This window comes from Sturnira hondurensis, unplaced genomic scaffold, assembly GCF_014824575.4.
Source record: "Sturnira hondurensis isolate 20B ecotype Veracruz unplaced genomic scaffold, ASM1482457v3 Scaffold0013994, whole genome shotgun sequence".
Taxonomy (NCBI): Eukaryota; Metazoa; Chordata; class Mammalia; order Chiroptera; family Phyllostomidae; genus Sturnira; species Sturnira hondurensis.
This window is the reverse complement of record NW_028086625.1, coordinates 328,084-351,176: the sequence shown is the minus strand read 5'-3', so window position 1 is coordinate 351,176 and position 23,093 is coordinate 328,084. Positions and strand designations below refer to the sequence as shown.

General features: G+C 41.2%; 1 protein-coding gene and 1 pseudogene across 3 annotated transcripts in view; one reads left to right on the top strand and one right to left on the bottom strand.

The window, feature by feature from the left end:
- Nucleotides 1–4,034: 4,034 nt before the first annotated feature.
- On the top strand, nucleotides 4,035–4,394 carry LOC118998280 (40S ribosomal protein S26-like; annotated as a pseudogene).
- Nucleotides 4,395–11,717: 7,323 nt separating this feature from the next.
- The window catches only part of JADE3 (jade family PHD finger 3), a 134,662-nt gene continuing 123,286 nt past the window's right edge, over nucleotides 11,718–23,093 (bottom strand). For 2 of the 3 annotated variants that reach the window (XM_037062343.1, XM_037062344.1), the window contains 3 exons: nucleotides 18,397–18,867; nucleotides 16,793–16,910; nucleotides 11,718–14,758 (listed from right to left, as the gene is read on the bottom strand). In XM_037062343.1, coding sequence (XP_036918238.1) covers nucleotides 13,851–14,758; nucleotides 16,793–16,910; nucleotides 18,397–18,867 — 1,497 coding nt within the window. In that variant the 3' untranslated portion in view covers nucleotides 11,718–13,850. The remainder of the gene's footprint in view (nucleotides 14,759–16,792; nucleotides 16,911–18,396; nucleotides 18,868–23,093) is intronic. The other variant, XM_037062345.1, reaches the window with a different exon arrangement.

Sequence of the window (23,093 nt, the reverse complement as noted above, 5' to 3'; positions counted from 1 at the left end):
ACCACTTCTATTCAATATAGTATTAGAAGTTCTAGCCACAACAATCAGACAAGAAGAGGAAATAAAAGGCATCCAAATTGGAAAGGAGGAAACAAAACTGTCTTTGTTTGCAGATGACATGATAGTGTACATGGAAAATCCTATAGCCTCTACCAAAAAACTCCTCGAACTAATAAATGAATTTGGCAAAACAGCGGGATACAAAGTCAATATCCAGAAATCAAAGGCATTTTTGTATACCAACAATGAAGCAGCAGAAGCAGAAATCAAGAAAAAAATACCATTTGATNCAAGCACCAACTTACACCATACACCAAAATAAATTCAAGGTGGATAAAAGACTTAAATATAAGCCATGAAACCATTAAAGCCCTAGAGGAGAGCATTGACAGGAAAATCTCAGAAACTCCATGCAGCAATATTTTTACTGATACATCCCCTAGAGCAAGGGACATAAAGGAAAGAACAAACAAATGGGATCTCATCAAAATTAAAAGCTTCTGCATGGCTAAGGAAAACAGTATCAAGATAAAAAGAGAAGCAACTGTTTGGGTAAACATATTTGCCAATGATACCTCAGACAAAGGTTTAATCTCCAAAATATACAAAGAACTCACTCCACTCCACTCAAAGAAGATGAGCAACCCAATTAAAAAATGGGCAAAGGACTTGAACAGACATTTCTCCAAGGAGGACATAGAGAGGATCCAGAGACACATGAAAAGATGCTCAATATCGCTAGCTATCAGAGAGATGCAAATTAAAACCACAATGAGATACCACTTTACACCAGTCAGAATGGCCATCATAAACAAAGTAACAAACAACAAGTCCTGGAGAGGTTGTGGGGAAAAGGGAACATTAGTTCACTGTTGGTGGGATTGCAGACTGGTACAACCACTATGGAAAACTGTATGGAATTTTCTAAGAAAACTAAAAATGAACATGCCTTTTGACCCAGCAATTCCAGTGTTAGGAGTATATCCTAAGAACCCTGAAACACCAATCCAAAAGAACCTATGCACCCCGATGTTCATAGCAGCACAATTCATGATAGCCAAGAGCTGGAAGCAACCTAGATGCCCATTGGTAAATGAATGGATCAGAAAGCTATGGTACATTTACACAATGGAATTCTACGCAGCAGAAAGGAAGGAGTTCCTACCCTTTGCAACATCATGGATGGAACTGGAAAGCATTATGTTGAGTGAAATAAGCCAGGCAGTGAAAGACAAATACCATATGATCTCACCTTTAACAGGAATCTAAACAACAAAACAAACAAGGAAGCAAAATATGACCAAAGACACTGAAATACGGAACAGGCTGACAGGGACCAGAGGGGAGAGTGGAGAGAATAACAGGGGAAAAGGGGAAGGACTCACATGAACAAATATAAAGGACACATGGACAATAACTAAGGTGGGGGGTGGAAATGGGAGGGAGGTGGGGAGCACTGGGGGGGGCAGGGCTGGGAATATAAGACAGAAAACTGTACTTCAACAAGAATTAAATAAAAAAAAAAGACTTGTTTAATGGCTCAGAATTTCTATCTTGGTAAATGTTTCATTTACATGTGAAAAGAATGTATATTTTGCTGTTGTTGGGTGGAGCAGTAAATGTCAATTTATTTTATTTATTTTTTTAAAAGAAAGTGGTTTTTATTTATTTATTTATCTTTAGAGGGGAAGGGAAGGAGAGAGGGAGAGAAACATGAATGTATGGTTGCCTTTCCTGTGTCCCCTGCTGGGAGTTGGCCTGCAGGGAACTGGCCTGCAACCCAGGCATGTGCTCTGACTGGGAATCGAACCGCGATCCTCTGGTTCACAGGCCCGCGCTCAATCCACTGAGCTACACCAGCCAGGGTTAGTAAATGTCAATTTAAATTTAGGTGGGTGAGAGGGATCCAAGATGGCAGAGGAGTGAAGGAAGTCACAACCAACCTCCTCCCAGAGCCAATCTGGAATTACAACTCAATAATGGAGAAACCACCTGGTACAAACAACTGAGCAATAGTGGGAGAAGTCTTATAACCATGGGCGCACAAAAGAAACAGCTTCAGCATGTGACTGGTAGGGAGCATGAAGGAGACATGAGAGAGTTGGCTGGGCACCCATGGGCAGGAGTTGAAGTGCTGGAAGGATATTTAAGTAGCCTGTTGGATCCCCCTGAGAAGTGTGGGGTCTAAACACTAAGCTTGGATCCCTAGCCTAGAGCACCAGAGCCTGAAAAGCACACAAATAACATTCAGATGTGAAAAGTGGCAGGTTGCTATCTGCTACAGATGGATGGCTGGAGACACAGAGAGTTATTTAAAGGGCCAATGCATAAAACCTTCATTTGCAGCCACTTACCCTGGGTTCTGGAAAAGGCTGGGGGAAGACTGGACTACAGACACTTGAGGAGAGACTGGGGATGGTGGCTTTGGGGAGAGAACTGAGAGAGCAGCTGCCAGGATTCCAATGCTGTGTCATCCTCCATACTGCAGGAGCCATCCTGCTCAGGCAGACCACCCCTCTCCAGGTGGCAGTAGCTTGAGGGAAAGCAATAGCCCTGCCCCTAGGAGAATAGCCCTAGGAGATTCTGGCACACCCTGTGTTGCTTTAAGCCTGACTGCTGAGTGCAGAGTGACTAGATTAACAACTGAAGGAGCTGACCAGGCTGTCTAAGGTTAGGCAGGGTCCACCATCAGGGTCCCATATGGAACCAACCATGTGGGAAACAATTTTTGCCAGTGATACCTTGGACAAGGGTTTGATCTCCAAAATACATAATGAACTCACACGACTTCACACCAGGAAGACAAACAATCTAATTTAAGAAAGGGCAAAGGACCCCAACAGACACTTCTCCAAGGAGGACATACAGAGGGCCCAAAGCCATATGAAAGGATGCTCAGCATCACTAACCATTGTAGAGATGCAAAGGAAAAACACAATGAGATGCCACTTCACACTGGCCAGAATGGCCATCATAAACAAATCAAACAAATGCTGGTGAGTTTGTGGAGAAAAAGGAACCCTCGTGCACTATTGATGGGATTGCAGACTGGTGCAGCCACTGTGGAAAACAGTATGGAATTTCCTCAAAAAAATGTAAAATTGGAACTGCCTTTTGACCCAGCAATGCCACTGTTGGGATTATTCCCTATGAATCCGGAAACACCAATTCAAAAGAACCTATGCATCCCAATGTTCTTAGCAGTATTATTTACAATAGCCAAATGCTGAAAAGAGCTTAAGTGCCCATCAGGAAATGACTGGATCAAAAAACTATGGTACATTTACACAATGGAATATTATGCAGCAGAAAGAAAGAAGCAATTCCTACCCTTGGAGACAGCATGGATGGAACGGGAGAGCATTATGCTAAGTGAAATAAACAAGGCAGTGAAAGAGAAATATCGTATGATCTCACCAATAATGTGAAACCTAATCAACAAAACAAACAAACGAGCAAAGCAGCACCAGACACATGGAAATAAAGAACTGACAGTGACCAGAGGGGAGGGGTGATGGGGATAATGGGGGAAAAAAGGGAAAGGGTGAGGTCAAGGAACATGTATAAAGGACCCATGAACAAGGACAACAGCAGGGCGGAGGAATGAATGTGGGAGGGGCAGTGGGCAGGGCAGAGGAGAGTAATGGGGGGAAAAGGGGGACAACTCTAATTGGGGAACAATAAAAAATTAAAATTTAGGTGGTTGATAATTTTGCTCAAATCTTCTACGTCCTTACTGATTTTCTGTGTACTTCTTCTGTTAATTATAGACATAAACTATTACTGTAGATTTGTCCATCTCTCCTTGCAGTTCTATCAGTTTTTCCTTAATGTATTTTGATGTTATTAGATGCATAAACCTTTAGGACTTTTGTGTCCTCTTGATGAATGTTCCCTTGTATATAAATACGGCCACTCCAGCTTTCTTTTGTTTAGTGTTAGCATAGTATCTTTTTCCATCGTCTTCCTTTTAACTTAGTTTGTTTTTATATTTAAAAGTAGGTTTCTTTCTTTCTCTGGTCCTCACTTCCAAGATGACCAAGAAAAGAAGGAACGATGGTCATGCCGAAGAAGGCGGAGACCATGTGCAGCCCATTCACTGCACCAACTGCACATGGTAACTGCCCAAGGTCAAGGCCATTAATAAGTTCATCATCTGACACAAAGTAGAGGCCAAAGCTGTCAGGGACATTTGCGAAGTGAGTGTCTTTGCTCACTATGTGCTTCCCAAGCTGTATGTGAAACTACATTACTGTGTGAGTTGTGCCATTCACAGCAAGGTAGTTAAGAATCATTCTCATGAAGCCCAGAAGGACCTCCACCTGGATTCAGACCTGCGGGTACTGCTCAACGACCTCCACCACAGCCCTTGTAAGGAGCTAATTCCCTAAAGACTGAAGAAAAATTCTCTGGAAAAAATAAAATGGAAATTGTATTAAAAAATAAAAGTAGGTTTCTTATAGGCAGCATAAAATTACATTCTTTTTTTTTAAACTAAATTTTTAAAAAGATTTTATTCATTTATCTTAGAGGGAAAGGGAAGGAGAGAGAGAAATATCTATGGTTGCCTCTCGTGCGTCCCCTGCTGGGAACCGGGAACTGGCCTGCAACCCAGGCATGTGCCCTGACTGGGAATCAAACCGCGATCGTGTGATTCGCAGGCCCACGCTCAATCCACTGAGCTACACCAGCCAGGGCAAAATTACATTCTTTAATTCTCAAGATCTGCTCTGGTGCTGGCATCTTCAAGAACTCTCTAAATCCAAGCTACCCACTTCCTTGTAGGAGGCTCTGATTAGAGCATCATTCCTCATTGTGAGCTCCACCTGCCTCCTATTACCTTTCCCCAATGGAGCTAACACTCTTGAGAATTATTTCTACTTCCCTAGGACAGTTTTGTCAGACAATGGGGATATCCAAAACTATGACAACTCCTCAGGCAGTGCCAGATTCAGCCGTAGTGGATCAAGCAGGCCCATGGAGGATTACCCAAGGCTACCTGAGAAGTACAAAAGGCACCTGGGAGAAAATATAAAGGTCAGGAAATAGAAAACTAATTTCTACAAGGGAGGATTTAATTGCTTGAAAAACACTTATTTTCTACTTTAAGAAAGTGTTTTTTAACTAAGACAGAAAGCACGGGACCATCCTAGTGGTCAATGGCAGCCCAGGTAGGCCTTTTAGGAAGGAGGAATATTCCTCTTAAAGGGCAAGGAACACTTGCCCTGAGCCTAGTATATTAGTTTCTTATTTCTCCTGTAATAAATTACCATAAATTTAGTGGCTTAAAACAACAAATTTATTCCTTTATAGTTCTGGAAGTCAGAAGTGTAAAATCATGGTGTAGGCAGGGCTAGGTTCCTTCTGGAGACTTTAGAAAATTAGTTTCTTGACTTTTTCTGTTTCTACAAGCCACCTGCATTCCTTGGTTCATGCCCTTCTTAGCATCACTACCTCTTGCTTTGCTGCACCTTCCGCTATTAATGATACTGGTCCTTCTGCCTCCCTAAGTAAACTTGTGATTACATTGTTTGGGCCCACCTGAATAATCAAGGCTAATTTCCCCATCTCAGTTTCTTTCTTTCTTTTTTTTTTTCAGAACTTTTGGCAGTTTACTTTATTTTAGAAGTAAAACTGGTGGTTAAGGTTTTAAGGCTTCCAATGGGTGTTGTTTCAATCATATTTAATAGGTGCCTAGCATAGTAACAGGATCATGTATAAGCTTCTCTGCCGTACAACCCCCCCTGCGTTTTCTTTTTTTAAAATATATTTTATTGATTATACCATTACAGTTGTTCTATTCCCCCCTTCATTCCCCTCCACCTGCACCCTCCCTCCCCCACCATTCTCCCCCCTAGTTTATAACCACGTGTCTCAAGTTCTTTGGATTCTATATTTCCCCCACTATTCTCGCCCTCCCCCTATCTATTTTCTACCTACCATCTATGCTATTTTCTACCTACCATCTATGCTTCTGTGCCTTCTCCCCCCTTCTCCCCCTCCCACCCCCCTGTTGCTAACCCTCCATGTGTTCTTCATTTCTATGGTTCCACTCCTGATCTAGCTGTCCTCTTGGTTTGCTTTTGTTTTAGGTGTGGTTGTTAATAACTGTGTGTTTGCTGTCCTTTCACTGTTCATATTTTTCATCTTCTTTTTCTTATATAAGTCCCTTTAGCATTTCATATAATAAGGGCTTGGTGATGATGAACTCCTTGAACTTGACCTTATCTGAGAAGCACTTTATCTGTCCTTCCATTCTAAATGAAAGTTTTGCTGGATAAAGCAATCTTGGCTGTAGGTCTTTGGATTTCATGACTTGGAATACTTCTTTCCAGCCCCTTCTTGCCTGTAAGGTCTCTTTTGAGAAATCCGCTGACAGTCTGATGGGTACTCCTTTGTAGGTGACTGTCCCCTTATCCCTTGCTGCTTCTAGGATTCTCTCCTTCATTTTAGTCTTGGCTAATGTAATTATGATGTGCCTTGGTGTGTTCCTTCTTGGGTCCAACTTCTTTGGCACTCTCTGAGCTTCCTGGATTTCCTGGAAGTCTATTTCCTTTGCCAGACTGGGGAAGTTCTCCTTTATTATTTGTTCAAATAAGTTTTCCACTCGTGGCTGTTTCTTTCCCCCTTCTGGTACCCCTATAATTCGGATGTTGGAACGTTTAAAGATGTCCTGGAGGTTCTTAAGCCTCTCCTCATTTTTTTGAATTCTCATTTCTTCATTCCTTTCTGGTGGGATGTTTTGTTCTTCCTTCTGGTCCATTCCATTGATTTGAGTCCCTGTTTCCTTTCCATCGCTATTGGTTTCCTGTGCCTCTCCCTTCATTTCAATTAGTTTAGCCTTCATATGTTCCTCTAATTTGTGACTTTGTTTCTCTAATTTGTGACTATAATCTACCAGTTCTGTGAGCATCCTGATAAATAGTGTCTTGAATTGTGCTTCTGAGAGGCTGGCAATTTCTCAGTCGCTTAGAGTTATTGGCCCTGGGACTTTGAGTTCTTCTTGTGCCATCTTTCGGGTTGTTCGTGCCTGTTCCATAGCAGGATCAGATCCCTAAAGTGTTCACTAGAACAGGGCAACTCAGTCGCTGGGTTGTGACGTTGTATGTGGGGGCGGGGTCAAAGAGGGACAATGGCTCTCCCTGGTATTGCAGGGCAACTAAGTCACTGGGTTGTGACGCTGTATGTGGGGGCGGGGTCAAGGAGGGACTCTGGCGTCCCGTCTGCCGCCTGCCGCCCCGGCCCTCACCGTCGCCGCAGTTGCTGCCGGCACTGGGCCCACACGTTTTGTCCCACTGCACGCGAGTGTGCCACCGCCGTCAGCCCTCGCCCCCTGGGGCCTGCGTGGTCTGTCTCACTGTGCGTGAATATGCGCCCGCGGTCTGCCCCGCACCCCAACTGGTTCCCGTCTGCCTGCGCGCCTGGGTTGGGGGCCCTGTCCTGCCTGAACCAGCTCGCTGCTGGCTCCGCCCCTCTTACCGTCCCTGTTGAACGGTTAGATGTAGTCGGACTTCCGTATAATTCAATTTTCTGTCCTTTGGTTGTGTCTTTGTTTCTCTAAACCTTTGTTTTATTCAAACTTGGTTGTGGGAGAAGGCACAGTGTTTCCACCTATGTCTCCATCTTGGCGGAAGTCCTGTTTCTTTTTTTTTTAAGTGAACAGCTTTATTATTGTTTTTATTTTTTTAATTGTTGTTCAAGTACAGTTTTGGCTTTCACTCCCATCCCAGCCCATCCTCCAGTGCTCCCTTATTTACTACTTAAAAAAAATAAATTGTTCAAGTACAGTTTTCTGCCCTTTACTCCCATACCAGCCCACACCCCCAGCCCTCCCCACCTCCCTCCCGTCTCCACCCTCCCTTGTTATTGTCCATGAGTCCTTCATACTTGTTCCTTCAAACCCTTTCCCCCATCCCCTGAAATTCCCTCCCCTCTCCCCTCTGGTCCCTGCCAACCTGTTCTCAATTTCAGTGTCTTTGGTTATATTTTGCTTGTTTGTTTGTTTTGTTGATTAGATTCCTGTTAAAAGTGAGATCATATGGTATTTGTCTTTCACCGCGTGGCTTATTTTGCTTAGCATAATGCTCTCCAGTTCCATCCATGCTGTTGCAGAGGGCAGAAGCTCCTTCTTTCTTTCTGCTGCATAGAATTCCATTGTGTAAATGTGCCATAGTCTTTTTTGAAACACAGCCAACAGTACATGATCTCAGTTTCTTAACCATAATTGCATCTGCAAAGTCCCTTTTACCACACAAGGTAACATAGTCATGGATTCCCATGATTAGGAGGTGGATATCTTTTTGCGGGGCGGGGCTGGGGATTACTTAGTTTACTACACTCAGTTGCAGGTTAGACTAGCTATGTAGAAGGCAAGTCTACCATGTTCTAGTTTCATTGTGAGGCCTCTTCTGTCCAGATTTGTGTTTTATTCTTTAAATGTGAGCCTCCAAACTGCTCTTGTGTCAGGTGACTAGTTCTGGCCCAGTCATCTCTGTCCGGGATGAAAAACATCAAGTGGTACATAACTCAGATGATTAAACCCCAACTCTTGTTGCTTTCTTCACAAAGAAGCTGAGTAGGAACATTTAGAGAAGGCTTGGGGCACAGGAGTCAAACAAGCTCAGCTTCTAGTCCCAATGCTGCCATATACAAGGTATGGGGCCTTGAATACCTGTCTTTGCTAGTGTAGTCCATCTTCAGGGACTGGGGGACAAGGACATTGGCACAAATTCTGACCCAAAGATACAGAGAGCCCTGTTTGATACTCTTTATTGTTATCTCTGTGGGCAAATATGACTGATAAGGCTAATGAGTGGCCATAGTACTGCACACAGCCAAAAACAGTCTTGTGAACACCATCATTGGTTTTATCCCCATAGCCACCTGTTTGCAGAGCTGGAGGGAGGGGGACATAATTAAGGAGAGATCCTATCTTGGAAAAGTGAAGAGGAAAAGTTAGAATGGAAGAAGAAAAGTCTGTTACCAGAACCCCAGCACACGTGCAAGGATTATCTGAAGCAGGAAAGTATGTAATGTTTGCTTCCCTAAGCAGTTGAAAGATTGAAAATATAAGTGCCCAACCTAAAGTATCTTTCTTTTAGAGGCTGAGGTGATTAATTCACCGAGATTACAATTTTCCAAATGTTGGAAATTCTTAGCATGAAGTTGTTTTCATCTTGTGAGGAATGATTATAAAATGAGACCCATGTCCATGTGTGATTTATAGAAGCAGCTTCATTATATTGAGGCAACACTTTACAAAGTAATATTGACCAAAAGGTGTTTCTGTGAATGGTTTCTGACATTCAGTAAAAATAAATGAAATAAGGTTGGGTAGGAGTTTTGAGGGGAAGGGAAGGAAATTAAAGCTTGGGGTATCTATGCCTTGAGGTTAGAATGCTCATACCCAAATTTCCCTTAACAAGATGAGAAATGATGGACACTCTGGGAATTTATCAAGATGGCTAACATATTCAACTCATCAGTGGCCGGAGAGAGCAGGGGACACCAGCCTAGTGATGGAGTCTCCCCCACAAGACTCATTTCAAAGACAATCGTTCTCTTGACTTCAGGTCATGCAATTTGTTCCAATCCATGAAGTATAATGAACTGAATTCACAGAAGCCTCCTTTAACAGTGCTGAATCTAGCCTTACAGAGTTTCCTGTGTAAGAGTAACAGACTCAGGGTAGGCCTTTATTTATTAACTAAAAATTGTTTTAAAAAATAATACAAATCTCTTTCCATAGAAGTTAAAAATAGTTGAATTAAGGTTGTGAAAATCTAATAAACATTTGTTGTAAGAGATTTTGGGGGAAATACTGCATGAAAGTTATTCAGTGGTAAATAAGGTTTTACTTCTATCATGTATTTTTTCTTGATTCTTAGGAGTCAGCAATCATGCTATTAAAGAACAAAACTGGAAAATCTAATTGGCTTTATTAAGCAACTCATGAATTGGGCAGCATTCCATCTATCAACTAAAGGGCACTCAGATGAGTTGTACAAAATGGAAGGTTTTTATAGGCAAAAGGAGGATGGGACTAAGAAGTTTAAAAAGTGGATTGTTTCGGGCTAGAACATCTTTCCTTAGGGGAATACAGGGGGTCTTATCAGACAGATTACCTAACTACTGTTGACCAGGGAATTATACTCTGGGAGAGGTTGAAAATACAATTAGATTAGTTCTTAACTTTTGGTTTGGTGATGTAGTTAAGCAAAAGTGACTCCATTTGGCCTGTTCTTCCTTTTTTAAAAATAATGCTGAGTTCATATGGTATTTGTTTTTCACTACCTGGCTTCTTTCACTTAGCATAATGCTCTCCAGATCCATCCATGCTGCTGCAAAGGGTAGGAACTCTTCTTTCTTTCTTTCTCTCTCTTTCTTTCTGTCTATCTCTCTCTTTCTTTCTGCTGTGTAGTATTCCATTGTGTAAATGTACCATAACATACATAAAAGACCCATGGACAAAGCCAAAGAGGGTAGGGCCAAGGGGGCCGAGGGTGGGAGGCGGGAATGAGTAGGGGAGAGTGGTGGGGGAAAAATGGAGACAACTGTACTTGAACATCAATAAAAAAGCAATAAAAATTTTAAAAAATGAAACAAAAAATAAAAACAATGCTGAGCACTATAAAGTCCTGGAGGGGAAAACTCCCAGGATTGTACATCCTCTGAGTTTAAAAGTTTCTTCAACGCAAAGGCTAAGGTTCATCTCCCACTGGAAATATAGACGTTAATATAAAACCAAAGCGGTAGATGGCTATAACAGGGTATATTTGTAGTATCAGTTATCTGGCATTTTACCTAATGATTTATTGAATCAAAAGTTATACATAAATGGGAGGGGGAGGGAGTGAGGGAGGAAGGGATAAAGAAACTACCTTATGTTTTTACTATTTTCACTACTGATTTATCAAATGATCTTTAGTAAGCACATTTCTCAAACATAATGAAAATGTTTATAACGTCCTCAAAGTCCCCCATAATACTACATGATCCCTATAACATTAATATACTCACATGACTCCAAACAGAATGAATATTGTAAAGATACGTATTTGTCTGACTTAAGCCTCTTGAACTTTGTGACTATGGGGAGGATCCATTTCCCTGGTGATTTTTAAAATGATGATCCTAAGGTTTTGTCTTATTGGCCCAATGAACCTATTATTTCTGGTAGAGTTCAAGTCCTCATAATTGTCTTTGGTTCCTGGTATTGACATTAATCATGAATTTGTGCTTCTAAATATTCAGTTCCTCCTCCTCCTTTCTTCCCCTCCACCATATGTTTTGGTTAATGAGTAAGATTTTTTCTTTTTGTTTCATCCTTACTGAGGACATGCTCGCTGATTTTAGAGAGAGAGGACGGGGTGGAGAACAAGAGGGAAAGAGACATCTACATGACAGAGAAACATTGATTGGTTGCCTCTTCCATGCTCCCCAACTGGGGACCAAACCCACAACCTAGGTATGTGCCCTGATCAGAATTGAACTCATGACATGACCTTTTGGTTTATGAGATGATGCTCCAACCAACTAAATCACACTAGCCAGGGTATGAATAAGATTTTTTAAATATAAAAAGCACATATGTAAGATTTTCTAAAACTCATATGCCGAAATAAAAAATTACCACAAGGACAGTAGTTAGAAGTTTTCATAATTTAATGAAAAAGTATTGGTAAAAAGGTGACATTTGAAAAAAGACTGAATTTTCCTTGGAAAACTGGACTATATAAGACAAAATGAAAAGAATTAACAAAGAAGGTTAAGAGGTAATACTTCAAACAACAGCAAAATGTAGCAAATACATTTTGGGGCAATTGAAATTTATACAACCAAAGGCTGCTTCATTTGCCTAAGAAAATCCTGTAAAAATATTACAACTATATTTCCCTGACTGAAATTATTTTAGTCAATACTCTTCCAATGGTATTACATATAGAATTTTGGCTGAAGCACTTTTTCAATGTTCGCTTTTCTTCCCATTCACTCGTAATTGAAAGGCATTATGGGACATAGGCTGCTGTACTGGCTTGTAACAGAAGGAGTTTATAACATAGTTCCATTATCGTTTCATTGCCCTGAAAGTGTCAAATTAATATCTACCCCAGGAGAACTACAAAAAAAAAGCAAAGAAACCTAGTGTATAAATAGGAGAAATTCTGTTTCTCCTCTGGATAAGTCATAGCTTTTTCCATTCAAACAAAATACAGGCCACCTCCCACACATGCTAGAACATGTTTATACCAGTACACAGGCATAAAGGAAACATGTTGAAGGTGTGGCCAAAGGATAGGCAAAATACAGAAATTTTCAGAACAGGAGGCAAAAACAAAAGCAGAGATCCATTAATAAGGCTGTAAGAACAAAAGTGGGGAGAGGAAACTGTTGAGTTTCCCACATAGAGGGGCAACTAGCACCTACTGCAGCTGGACTGTTTTTTACCAGTAAGCAACTTTAAGACTCTAAAATGGCCTCTTTTGCCTGAAAATTCCTGCTATACTTTCCCAAACTAGAAAAAAGAGAATATTAACTTAAGGCTAATAAGAAAAGAGAGCAGGAATTATAGTTGGCTTCACATTTTTAAAACTGTAATGTTTTTCCTTTCTTGAAATGGGAAGCAGGCATGTTTATCCCACCCCCAAATGTAGTCATTCTCTTTCTCCAAGAAATTAATCAAGGCTGATAGTTTGGGAACAGTGTATAAGCAACTTCTGAAAAACGGCTCCAGCCTTTTTGTTTGGAAAATTGCTTCAGATTCAAAGTTGGTACAAAGCTAAATTATATCCATGTGTTAAACACATGCTTTCAAATTCTGCTTGACAATAAAAATCTGTTTCAAAATTAAAGCAGGTAAGAATACTTAACCTCTGTGCATTCTATTATATTTTAATTATACCTCAATAAAATTTTTATAAACATTAAAGCAGGTATACAAAAACAATCAGCCAAACTTATTTAAGTCAAACTTATTTGAAAACAATAACACAAAAACCCTGACCTGGTAAAAATCCCCCAGAAATGGTCTTACTTTGGGAAAGGCTCTGGGATCCTTTACAAATGTCCACAACTGAGAGAATCAGAGCATTTTCCTTGGAAGTAGTACTTTTGTAAACACTATCCACAAGTTAGCCTTTTATGCTTGTTAGCTGGGTCAAACAATTACAAGTGCGTCCCCAACAAGCAAGTCTAGGAACAGGCACTGGACACTTAGAAGCATTAGTAGCATTGAATTGGTAAATTAAGATCCTCTGAAAGGAACTCAACCTTGTGCAGAACAAACAAAGAGGGTAGTCAGTTTGACAGTATCTGAGATGTTGATCCCTGGTCTTTCCCTGAGGAGGGTTTCCCGATACCAGTGGAGTCAGAAACTTCCTACAGATGGAGCTCTAGGAGTCACATGCTGTAGGTTCAAAAGATAAGTAGTTTTAGTGTCTGATAGTCACAGTCTCTTGCAAACCCATGAATAATGCAAGGATTCTTAATACATATGCACATCATTGTGTTAATATAACTGGAAAGGTGCCCTGAGTATTTACTGAACAAATACTCTGGGTCCAGCTGATCTCAACAGGCTCTGGCAAAACAACAAAAACAAAAACAAAAAACAAACTTTTGGACAATATGCAATTCTCATAATGTGCTTGTGAAAACTAGGCTTGAAACTAGTTCAGAAACTGCAAACCAATTTACGGTGGAAGTATTTTATTCTTTTCACCAAAATTCCTCCCCAACATATGCCAGGGTCCCCTGGTGTATGGGGTTTTCCACAATATATGAGGCAAAGGTGAATATTGCATTTATTCTTGCAATATTCTTGGAAGCCAAGTATTCTTAGAAGTTGTTAATCACCTTTGCATTGAACTGTGGGAGAGGGGATGTGTCTTGCTTTTACCATGGCAATCCCGTCTAGAGTCACGAGCAGGATTTTCCCTGTCTGAGCTCTCTCTCCTTACCCTGACTTTCTCTTTATTCCCCTCACTTTCTGCTTCTGAATCACTCAGCTCCAAATCTGGGCAATAACCATCATTCTCCTGATATGGAGCTTTCCCTGCAGAACGCCTGACAAGCTGCTTGCCCCAGAGCTGCTCCCTGGGGTTAACTTTCTTGGTTTGCTTCCCATAGCACTGGAGGCCCTTTGTGGTCCTCCCCCACCTGTTGGTGGACTCCTTAAAAGATCTGCTGAAGTGTTCCACGGTAGGTTTTCTAAAGCTTCCCTGACTGGCCAAGTGGGAGGTGAGTGTGGACTCCTGGCCGCATAATATCTCACTTGAGCTGTCTATTGGGTTGATATCCCCAGACCAGCTGCCTTCCAGGCCATTGGATTTGACAAACTTGGAGACAGGCTGACTTTTCCCATTCCTGATTAAGGACTGTCTATGCATGGTGGTCTGAAGGACCAGAGGTTTTCCCAGTGACTGCCCTTGAGAGAACTCTGGAGATGGAGTTATCCGAGCAGGGCTAGGATCCTTTGGTTCATTCCTAGAAAGGCCCAGACCTGTCAGCAAACGGTTATTCTTACTTTCTAATGGATACCTTGGATAGGATTTCATTCTCATTTCTAATGATTCCTGAGGCACTTGCATGCTCCCTGTACTGGGAGCAGGGGAGTTGCTGTCAGGAGAAAAGGGTCCATGATCAGACTCTGTGGAACTGTTTCCGCAGTCTTCCAGGGCTAATCTGGGCATTTTTAACTTTAAGGTAATTCTTGGTGGTGGCTGAGATGAGTTATCTGGTCCACTTGGCAAAGGAGGTTCTGATATCAAAAAGAAAGATTCATTTTAACAAATGATTTAAATAACAGCACGTGCTTATGGCAGAGTGAGTTTCCATACCCACTCTTCCAAATGTCTAACAAGAACCTACCTTTCATATGTATGTATATATCATGGTGTATAGCAGCTGGAGTGAGCTGAATTAGTGTTTGCTATGTGACTCCCAACTTTTTCACCTCTGTCCTCCCGATTTGTAAAATGATCACAAAGACTAGTGTATACTGTCCTTACATCCCCATTTCTGAAAAGAATATCATTAGCAATGACACACAGAGACCTCCTATTTGTATTTGTATGTGTGTGTGTGTGTGTGTATCTGTGGGTACTATACAACACTTAGGATGTGCCTTAAATGTAGATATTTCAGAACCTACTCTCTACTCTCTCCTGGCTGTCCTGAAGCAAATCAAACACAAATCCTCAGGAACATACCACAGGTTTTGGTGAGTGAAGAGTAGGTGAGTAAGGGTTTTAACCTGGCATTAATAGAGGTGGTAGTGGGTGGTTCCCATTACTATTATGTCCTTAACCTAAAAAGATTTCCTCACCATGAATGATCTTCAGGGAAGTATGAGGCAAGTTTTGTAATGGCAAGGCTGGCAGAAAGGAATGATGCAATTCCTGCCAATGGCCTGCAGTAAGCTTAGCCTGGGGAGTACTGGCAATCAGTTACCTGTCTATGCCACTCTACAGTCATATTTAGAAGAAGTATTCCTCTTTCTATGATTTTGAGTACTCTGTAATTAAAGGAGTACTACCAAACAACTCTTCCTTTCATATGGTCTTGAAGTTTGCCTATTATCATCTTAATGTAGCTTCACAAGAATGACATATAGAGAGGGCAGCTATTAGGTGCCTCAGTGGGCAGAATTTGTTCCTTAAGGGTTCATGTTGAATGCTCAGAGCCCCTTCTCTTCCAGAGGCTGCCACTCACTGATGCCCTAAGCAGTTATGGGGCTGCTCCTCCCCAATCAGGAGCTATGTGGTCTAGGGGCTAATAGCATGCTGGGGCTCCTCCCTGCTATCTTTTGGTTCTTATTGTCTTGTCTGTCATGGTACTTTTGTGGCTAAGCAGCCCTGCTGCCTCCTGCTACACCGTTCTGCTGTGACCCATAATACTCAAAAGTACCCCATAGCCTCTGATGTCTACCTGACACCTCATTTCTGGGTGTCTCTCTTGCTCTACGGCTGGTCCTTAGCAGGAGTTGGATTCTGCACACCCTGCTATAGTGACCCCTGGTTGCCTAAGCTCTGCCACCAACTTCTGTATTAAATGAGGCACAGGGACATCACAAACGTTACTCAACATGACTCATCATTCTAGCCAAGATCCCCATGTTTAGGGCACTGTAATTATGCTCACCTGTCTCTCTCACTAACGGGCAGCATTCCTGTAGGCAGGGGTTCTGTCTCACTGATTACTTTGCCTTCTAGCTCAGTTCTTAGTCTACAGTAGATGTTCAACAAATACATGGTGGGAAAAGTAGGTTTATAGCTGTGAATACGCAAGAGTTTATTCTTGTATTATTATTTATTAGTTATTGTATTACTTATTATTATTAACCTACTTTTACCACCCCTGTATTAGTGAATGAATAAAAGAGCTAAGAACCCAGATCTCCTAACCTCTGGCTAAGGATTTGTTGCAACAGAGTACTGTTACGATGACTAACTCTGGAATGAGATATTTTCTGGACACTGAGATTAGATACTGTCCTCTTGATTTCTAAATGAATCTGATGGTTATTGAACAATTTCATGGCTCCAACTAATGGCCCATAATACCTGTCTGGGACCTAGATCACCTGCCCTGGATCTGCAACTCCCCTAACCCCACCCTGGGATTTCTTGTCTCATGGGTTGGTAGTTTAAATGGGCCATGTTACATCGGGTTTGGGATCAGAGCAAATGAGACACTGGAAAACTTTTAAAAAAGATTTTAAGTGAAACAATTGACATAAAATTTAAACAGATAAAACAGGATGTAACCAGAATCTATATATTTTCTAGAATACCTTCAGCCATTTCCTGGTTAAGAAGCTTGACTTGCAAACCAAAGATTTGCTCCTGTAGTTTGTTCTGGGACAGCTTCAGCTTCTCTCGCCTGCTTATCATGTAGCACAGATTTCGGACCTGAAAGCCCAACCCCCAGCAAAGAAGTTTTTGTCATGTTATGCAAATCTGACAATTAAAATTGTTTAGCTAAAATTTAGACAACTAAAGTCAAATGGGTGGGGGTGGTTGGTAAGAAAAAGATGGAACCCAAAAGCTGCATGATATCCACTCCACATGAATTCACACAGCATGGCAAGTCATGGGATCATGGTTCCCATGTCAATCAGCAGCATAAGCAAAATGCTCCAAAACCACCTCTTAAAGCCTACTCTCCCAGTGGTGTCCTGGGCTCGATATTTATCTTCACAACCAGGCTGGGAAGACCAAATGATGATTTAACATTTCAGCCTTCATTTTAGATCCTGGAGTAAATGATGGCAATGCTGGATCAAATATAATTTTCTAATGAGTGCTGGAACAGCAGGATGAAAGTCTGCTGGGAGACTGGAAGTGGCTTTTTGCTCACTCTTTCAGCTCAGCCAAGTCTCCACAGTTACGAGGGGGAGAATCCTCATTCTCTCATGCTCCCACCTGGACAAATTACTCAACCTTTCCACACCCTGATTTATTCATCTGTAAATAGGGATAATGATAGCACTTTTTTCATAGGCGTGTTAGGATTAAATGAGTTAATATTTATAAAATGCTAAGAACAGTCCTTCTGCATATTAAGTGCTATATATGTGAGTTAAAATTTAAAAGTGAGCCAACTCTATTAGTTTCCTTCCAAATTCTGGTAGCAGAGAAAAAAAACCCCAAGCCATGTCTATAATTATACTTGATTATAAAATTCTCTAGGGTAAACACAGTCTAACATGGTTGAACCCCTGTAGTACCAATTAGTAGACAGCTGATTACAAATAAATAAGTAAATAAATGAATAAATATGCACACAAATTCATTCATTCATTCATTTGGAATTATCTGGTGCAGAGGCTCTCAGCTAAGGACAACTTTGACCCCCAGGGGGCATTTGGTAATCTGGAAACTTTTTTTGGTTGTCACAACTGGGTATGGGGGGGCAGGGTTGCTACTACCATCTAGTGGGTAGAGAGCAGGGATGCTACTAAGCATCTTACAGTGTCTTCTAAAACAAAAGAGTGGCTCCTGCAACAAGGAACTATTCAGTACAAATGTCAGTAATGCTGAGTTTGAGAAACTCTGATCTAGTGCTTTCCTGAACAAAATTCATTCTTTCTGCAGCCTGTAGTCCTCACAAGTTTGTCAGTAAAATATAACTGAGCCAATTTAGGCTCAGTAGTGAATAAAAAGTAGACCAGATGAGAATTTCAGATTTAAGTCCATAGAGGATATAAGTGAGACCTCTCCACATCCCTGAATGCATCTGCTAAAATTTAGAGTCCAATGTCTGGGGTCACAATGAAACCAGAATATACAGACAGAAACCCACACTATAAATGAGCTGACCTTAAGAAAACTGGAAGTGGGACCTCCATTTTATGCAGACTGAGACTTACACAGTAGTCACAGCTGTTCACCTTACCCGCTCTAGGTCTTGCCGTAGATGCATAAACATTCTCATGCGAGTGTGAATACTTTCCTCTTTTGGCTGCACTAGGCCTTTTTCTTCATCCTCCTTTGGAGGAAATAATGGCTTATTGAAGTTACTTTTCCGCTTCAGTTTCCAGTAGTTATAGATAAAGTCCACAGTTAGTTTGGGCAGCCCAAGCTCTAGGGCCACATCTTCCACACTGACCAGGGTATAGAACTCCTCTTCTAGCTCCCGAAGCTTCTGAGCCCGCAGGCTGGTCTTCTCGCTTTTGGCCTGGCTCTGCTCTGCAGACCGGTGTAGGGAGTACTCAGCCTCCCCGAGTTTCTGCCTGTTTTGGCAGTGCTTGAGGCAGAATGACTTAAACTTTACTTCATCCCCTTCATCAAGGATGGTCTTCATCTCTAGGTTGTGCTCAAAGGCACAGGTGACATGGAAGGCAATGGTGCAGCTTTTCACTGAGCACTGCAGTAAGAAAAAATGTGTTAAAGAACCTGGGCTGGGAAGAAAGGGGAAGCCCTATATCGCTGAGCCTAAAATGAGGGCTCATAGGAAGCAAAGGAAAGATAGGGAGAAAGTTGGTCCTAAATTGGTCATGACAGAGGCTTTATAAGTAACCTAGGAAATCTGCTACTATAGAAAACAGTAAAAACAGAGGCAAAAAACTGAAAAACAAAAAATTTCAAACTCCTCTCTAAGGTTTCAGCTCAAGCAGTAAGTTTGTCTGAGAAGTCTTTGGCCCCTCTAAAGAGTCACCTGTGCCTACTCTGTGTCTCCCACATTACCACATTGTATACTTCTATAATGGTACTTTTCACACTGTACCTATAGTATAACAAATGTCAAATCCCCAGCCATAGCTCTTAAGCACAGAAGCTGTGAGCATACTTTTTCATTTCTCTTTGGTAACATGCAGTAAAGAATTAACCTTGCCTAAGAAAGATTTGATCCTTTGCCCCTGGCTCCTGAGAGGTAATGTCTAAGTCCTTGGAATGTCCTGACTGATAAGAGTGTCTTTGTTTATCTAGGGGCTTTGAGCCATGTCAGATAGTCTAAGCTAACAACATGATTTATGGTGGAGGCACTGGGCCACGTGATATCAGCCTGATCTCTGGAGAGACCATGTGCCTGGTTCGGCCATGTCTACTTGACCAACTCCTAATCTCTGAACAGCAAGAGTGAGCTTTCCTGGTTGGCAACACTCCGTGTGTCCTATCATACATCATTGCTAGGAGAAATAAGCACTGTCCACAAGATTTTACTTGGGAGAGAAAAACAGAAAGGTCTATACCTGGCCTCTCTAGTACCCTGCCCTATATACCTCTTCCCTTTTATTTTAATTTGTATCCTTTCACTCTAAGACTGTAACCATGAGTGTAATGGCTTTTCTGAGTTCTGGTAAATTAATGAACCTGAGGGTAGTCTTGGGACCTTGAACTGCAGGTGTATACTTACAAGTAGAACTGTTGGGCCATAATGGTTACTCTACATCTAACCTTTTAAGAAACTTCCAGACTCTTCCACAGGAGCTGTACATTTTACATTATTTTAAAAGAGATTTTATTTATTTATTTATTTATTTTTAGAGAGAGGGCAAGGGAAGGAAGAAGAGAGGGAGAGAAACATCAATATGAGGGAGAAACACCAATTGGTTGCCTCTCTCGCACATGCCATGACTGGGGACTGAACCTGCAGTCCAGGAATGTGCTCTAACTGGGAATCAAACTGGTGACCTTTCATCTTGTGGAACAATGTCCAACTAACTGAGCCACACCAGTCGGGACACTTTTTACCTTCTCAGCAATGCATGAAGGTCCTAATTCTCCACATTCTTTTTTTAAAAAAAAAACATTGTTGGAGAGGTTGTGGAGAAGAGGGGACCCTAATCCATTGTTAGTGAGATTGCAGACTGGTACAACCACTGTGGAAAACAGTATGGAATTTTCTAAGAAAACTAAAAATGGACCTGCCTTTTGACCCAGCAATTCCACTGCTGGGATTCTATCCTAAGAACCCTAAAACATCCATCCCAAAGAGGCTATGCACCCCAATGTTCATAGCAGCACAATTTACAATAGCCAAGAGCTGGAAGCAACCTAGGGGCCTGTCAGTAAATGCATAGATCAAAAAATTATGGTACATATACACAATGGAATTCTATGCAGCAGAAAGAAAGGAGCAGCTACTACTCTTTGCAATAGCATGGATGGAACTGGAAAACATTATGCTGAGTGAAATAAGCCAGGTGTTGAAAGACAAATACCATACGATTGCACCTTTAACAGGAAGCTAAACAACAAAACCAACAACTAAGCAAAATATAACCAAAGACACTGAAATAGAGAACAGTGAGACAGTGACCAGAGTGGAGAGGGGAGGGAATTTCAGGGGGAAAAGGGGAAGGATTTACAGGAACTAGTATAAAGGACACAAGGACAACAACTAAGGCGGGTAGAAATGGGAGGGAGGTGGGGAGCCCTGGGGGGATGGGCTGGGACGGGAGTAAAAGACAGAAAACTGTACTTGAACAATAATTAAATAAGAAAAAGTACTATTACCATTAAAATAAAAAAAGAATATGGCTAGCAAGCTTGTGATTATTACTAAAACAAAAGTGAAATGACCAGAAGATTAATCAGGGATAACAGGAATAATAAATATGAAATATAAATAAATATAAAAAGTGTTGAAACCTAAAACAGAAAATACCACCATTGAAATGAAGATCGTAATATGTACACCAAAAGAGCACATTGTAGGAAAACTGAAATAAAATGCTGAATACAAAAAAATTTATTCATTTATTTTTAGAAAAATGGGAAGTGAAGGAAAGAGGGAGAGAAACATCAATGTGTGGCTGCCTCTCATGTGCCCCCTACTGAGAATCTGGCTCACAAATCCAAGCATGTGCCCTGACTAGGAACTGAACTGCCGACCCTTTGGTTTGCAGGCTGACACTCAAGCCACTGAGCCACACCAGCTGGGGCTAATGCTCCATATTCTTGCCAATAATTGTTATTGTTTGACTTCTTGAGTATTGCCACCCTAGTGAGTTTGAAGTGGTAGCTCACTGTGGTTCATTTACTTTTAAGGGGGTTAAAGGATAATTTTCTACATACTCCTCAGAAATTGTAGAAAAGAAACAACTTTTTAAAATACTTTAATTAGAGAGATGTAAGGGAAATTTCTGAGAGATGAGAACTGAATGAGACAGGTTGGAATAAAAATCTTGAAAAAGAACACCAGAGACTGATTTAGTAGGAATTAAGGTGCTTCTCGCCTTTTTAAAGAAATATTTTGTCACCTTCCCTCTAAAAAAGAATATAGTGTGTCTTCCTCAAAAACAGATGCTACCTGCCCTGGAACACCAAGGGCTTGGTGCACATGTCCACATAAGTTTTTGTCCTTAATCCCCAATAATCTATATACAGACAAATAGGCATATCAGAGCAATTTTCTCAAGACTTGGTCACTGAAACAATGTCATAAATGGCTCAAGCCACCCTACAAACCTCCTTCAGCCACTGTGTACTTAAACTCTAGCCCCAACAGTAGCCACCAGCACTTCTGATCTCTCACCCCCTAAGGGTTTTCGAGGCCTGAGGAGAGATGTCACTTCACCTATTTTCACTGAGAAAATTAAAACAATCAAGAGCACTTCTGCAGATTCCCACCAGCACATCTACCTAACACCGTACATACACACTCTGTCTTCAAGCTTGTTACCTGGGAAGAACTCTCTGCTTTTGCCTGAAGCCGCCCTTGCACTGCACACCTTCCCTAACCATTTCTCACCTACTGAAAAACCTCATTCCAGTAGTTGTTCCTCTTCACTGGAACACTTCCTTGCATGCAAAAATGTTATGTTCTATGTCAGTGATTTTCAACTGGTGTGCAACAAGTGTTTTTTAAAACATGCAACACCTGACTATTTAGTCAGGGGCACTGACCTCTTTTCCTCTACATTGTCAAATTAAAAAAAAATGACAATAGCCAAAAGAACAATAGTTGTCTGGTGCCAATAAATCAAAATTAATATCTGTTTTTGTCAGACTGGTGAAAAATACATTTTTTGATACGCTGCAAAATTTTAGTTGGTTTATGTGTGCCATGAGATGACAAAAAGTTGAAAATCACTGTTCTATGTTAATAAATATGCATACATATTTGTTATTTCTTCCATCTTAAAGAAAAGAACTCTTTCCCTCACTCTGTTGGACTGTTCCTACTCCATTTCTTTGTCCTGATCCATGGCAATGTAGCTTTTGCTATCACCACTCCCCCTAAACTACTCATCCAGATTAACAATAATCACATTGCTAAACTCAGGAGTCAATTTACAGTCAGTCCTCTTCTTACTTCAGCACCATTTTTACATCATTGAAATTTTCTTTCTCCTAGAAATGCTTTCTTCTCTTAATTTCTAGGTTACCACAGACTCTTGGTTTTCCTCTTTTCTCCCTGGCAGCTCTTCCCAATCTCTTCTGCTAGTTCTTCCTTCTCCCCTTTACTTCTTAATACTGGGATGCTTCAAGGCCCAGTGCTTGGTGTTATTCTATCAACACTCACTCCCTGGGTCAGGGCGAAAGCTATCTACATGCTAATGACTCCCACATATATGTCTTCAGTTCTAAACTTCTCCTCAAACTCCAAGCTCACATAGACAACTGCCGGTTCAATATTTCTATTGG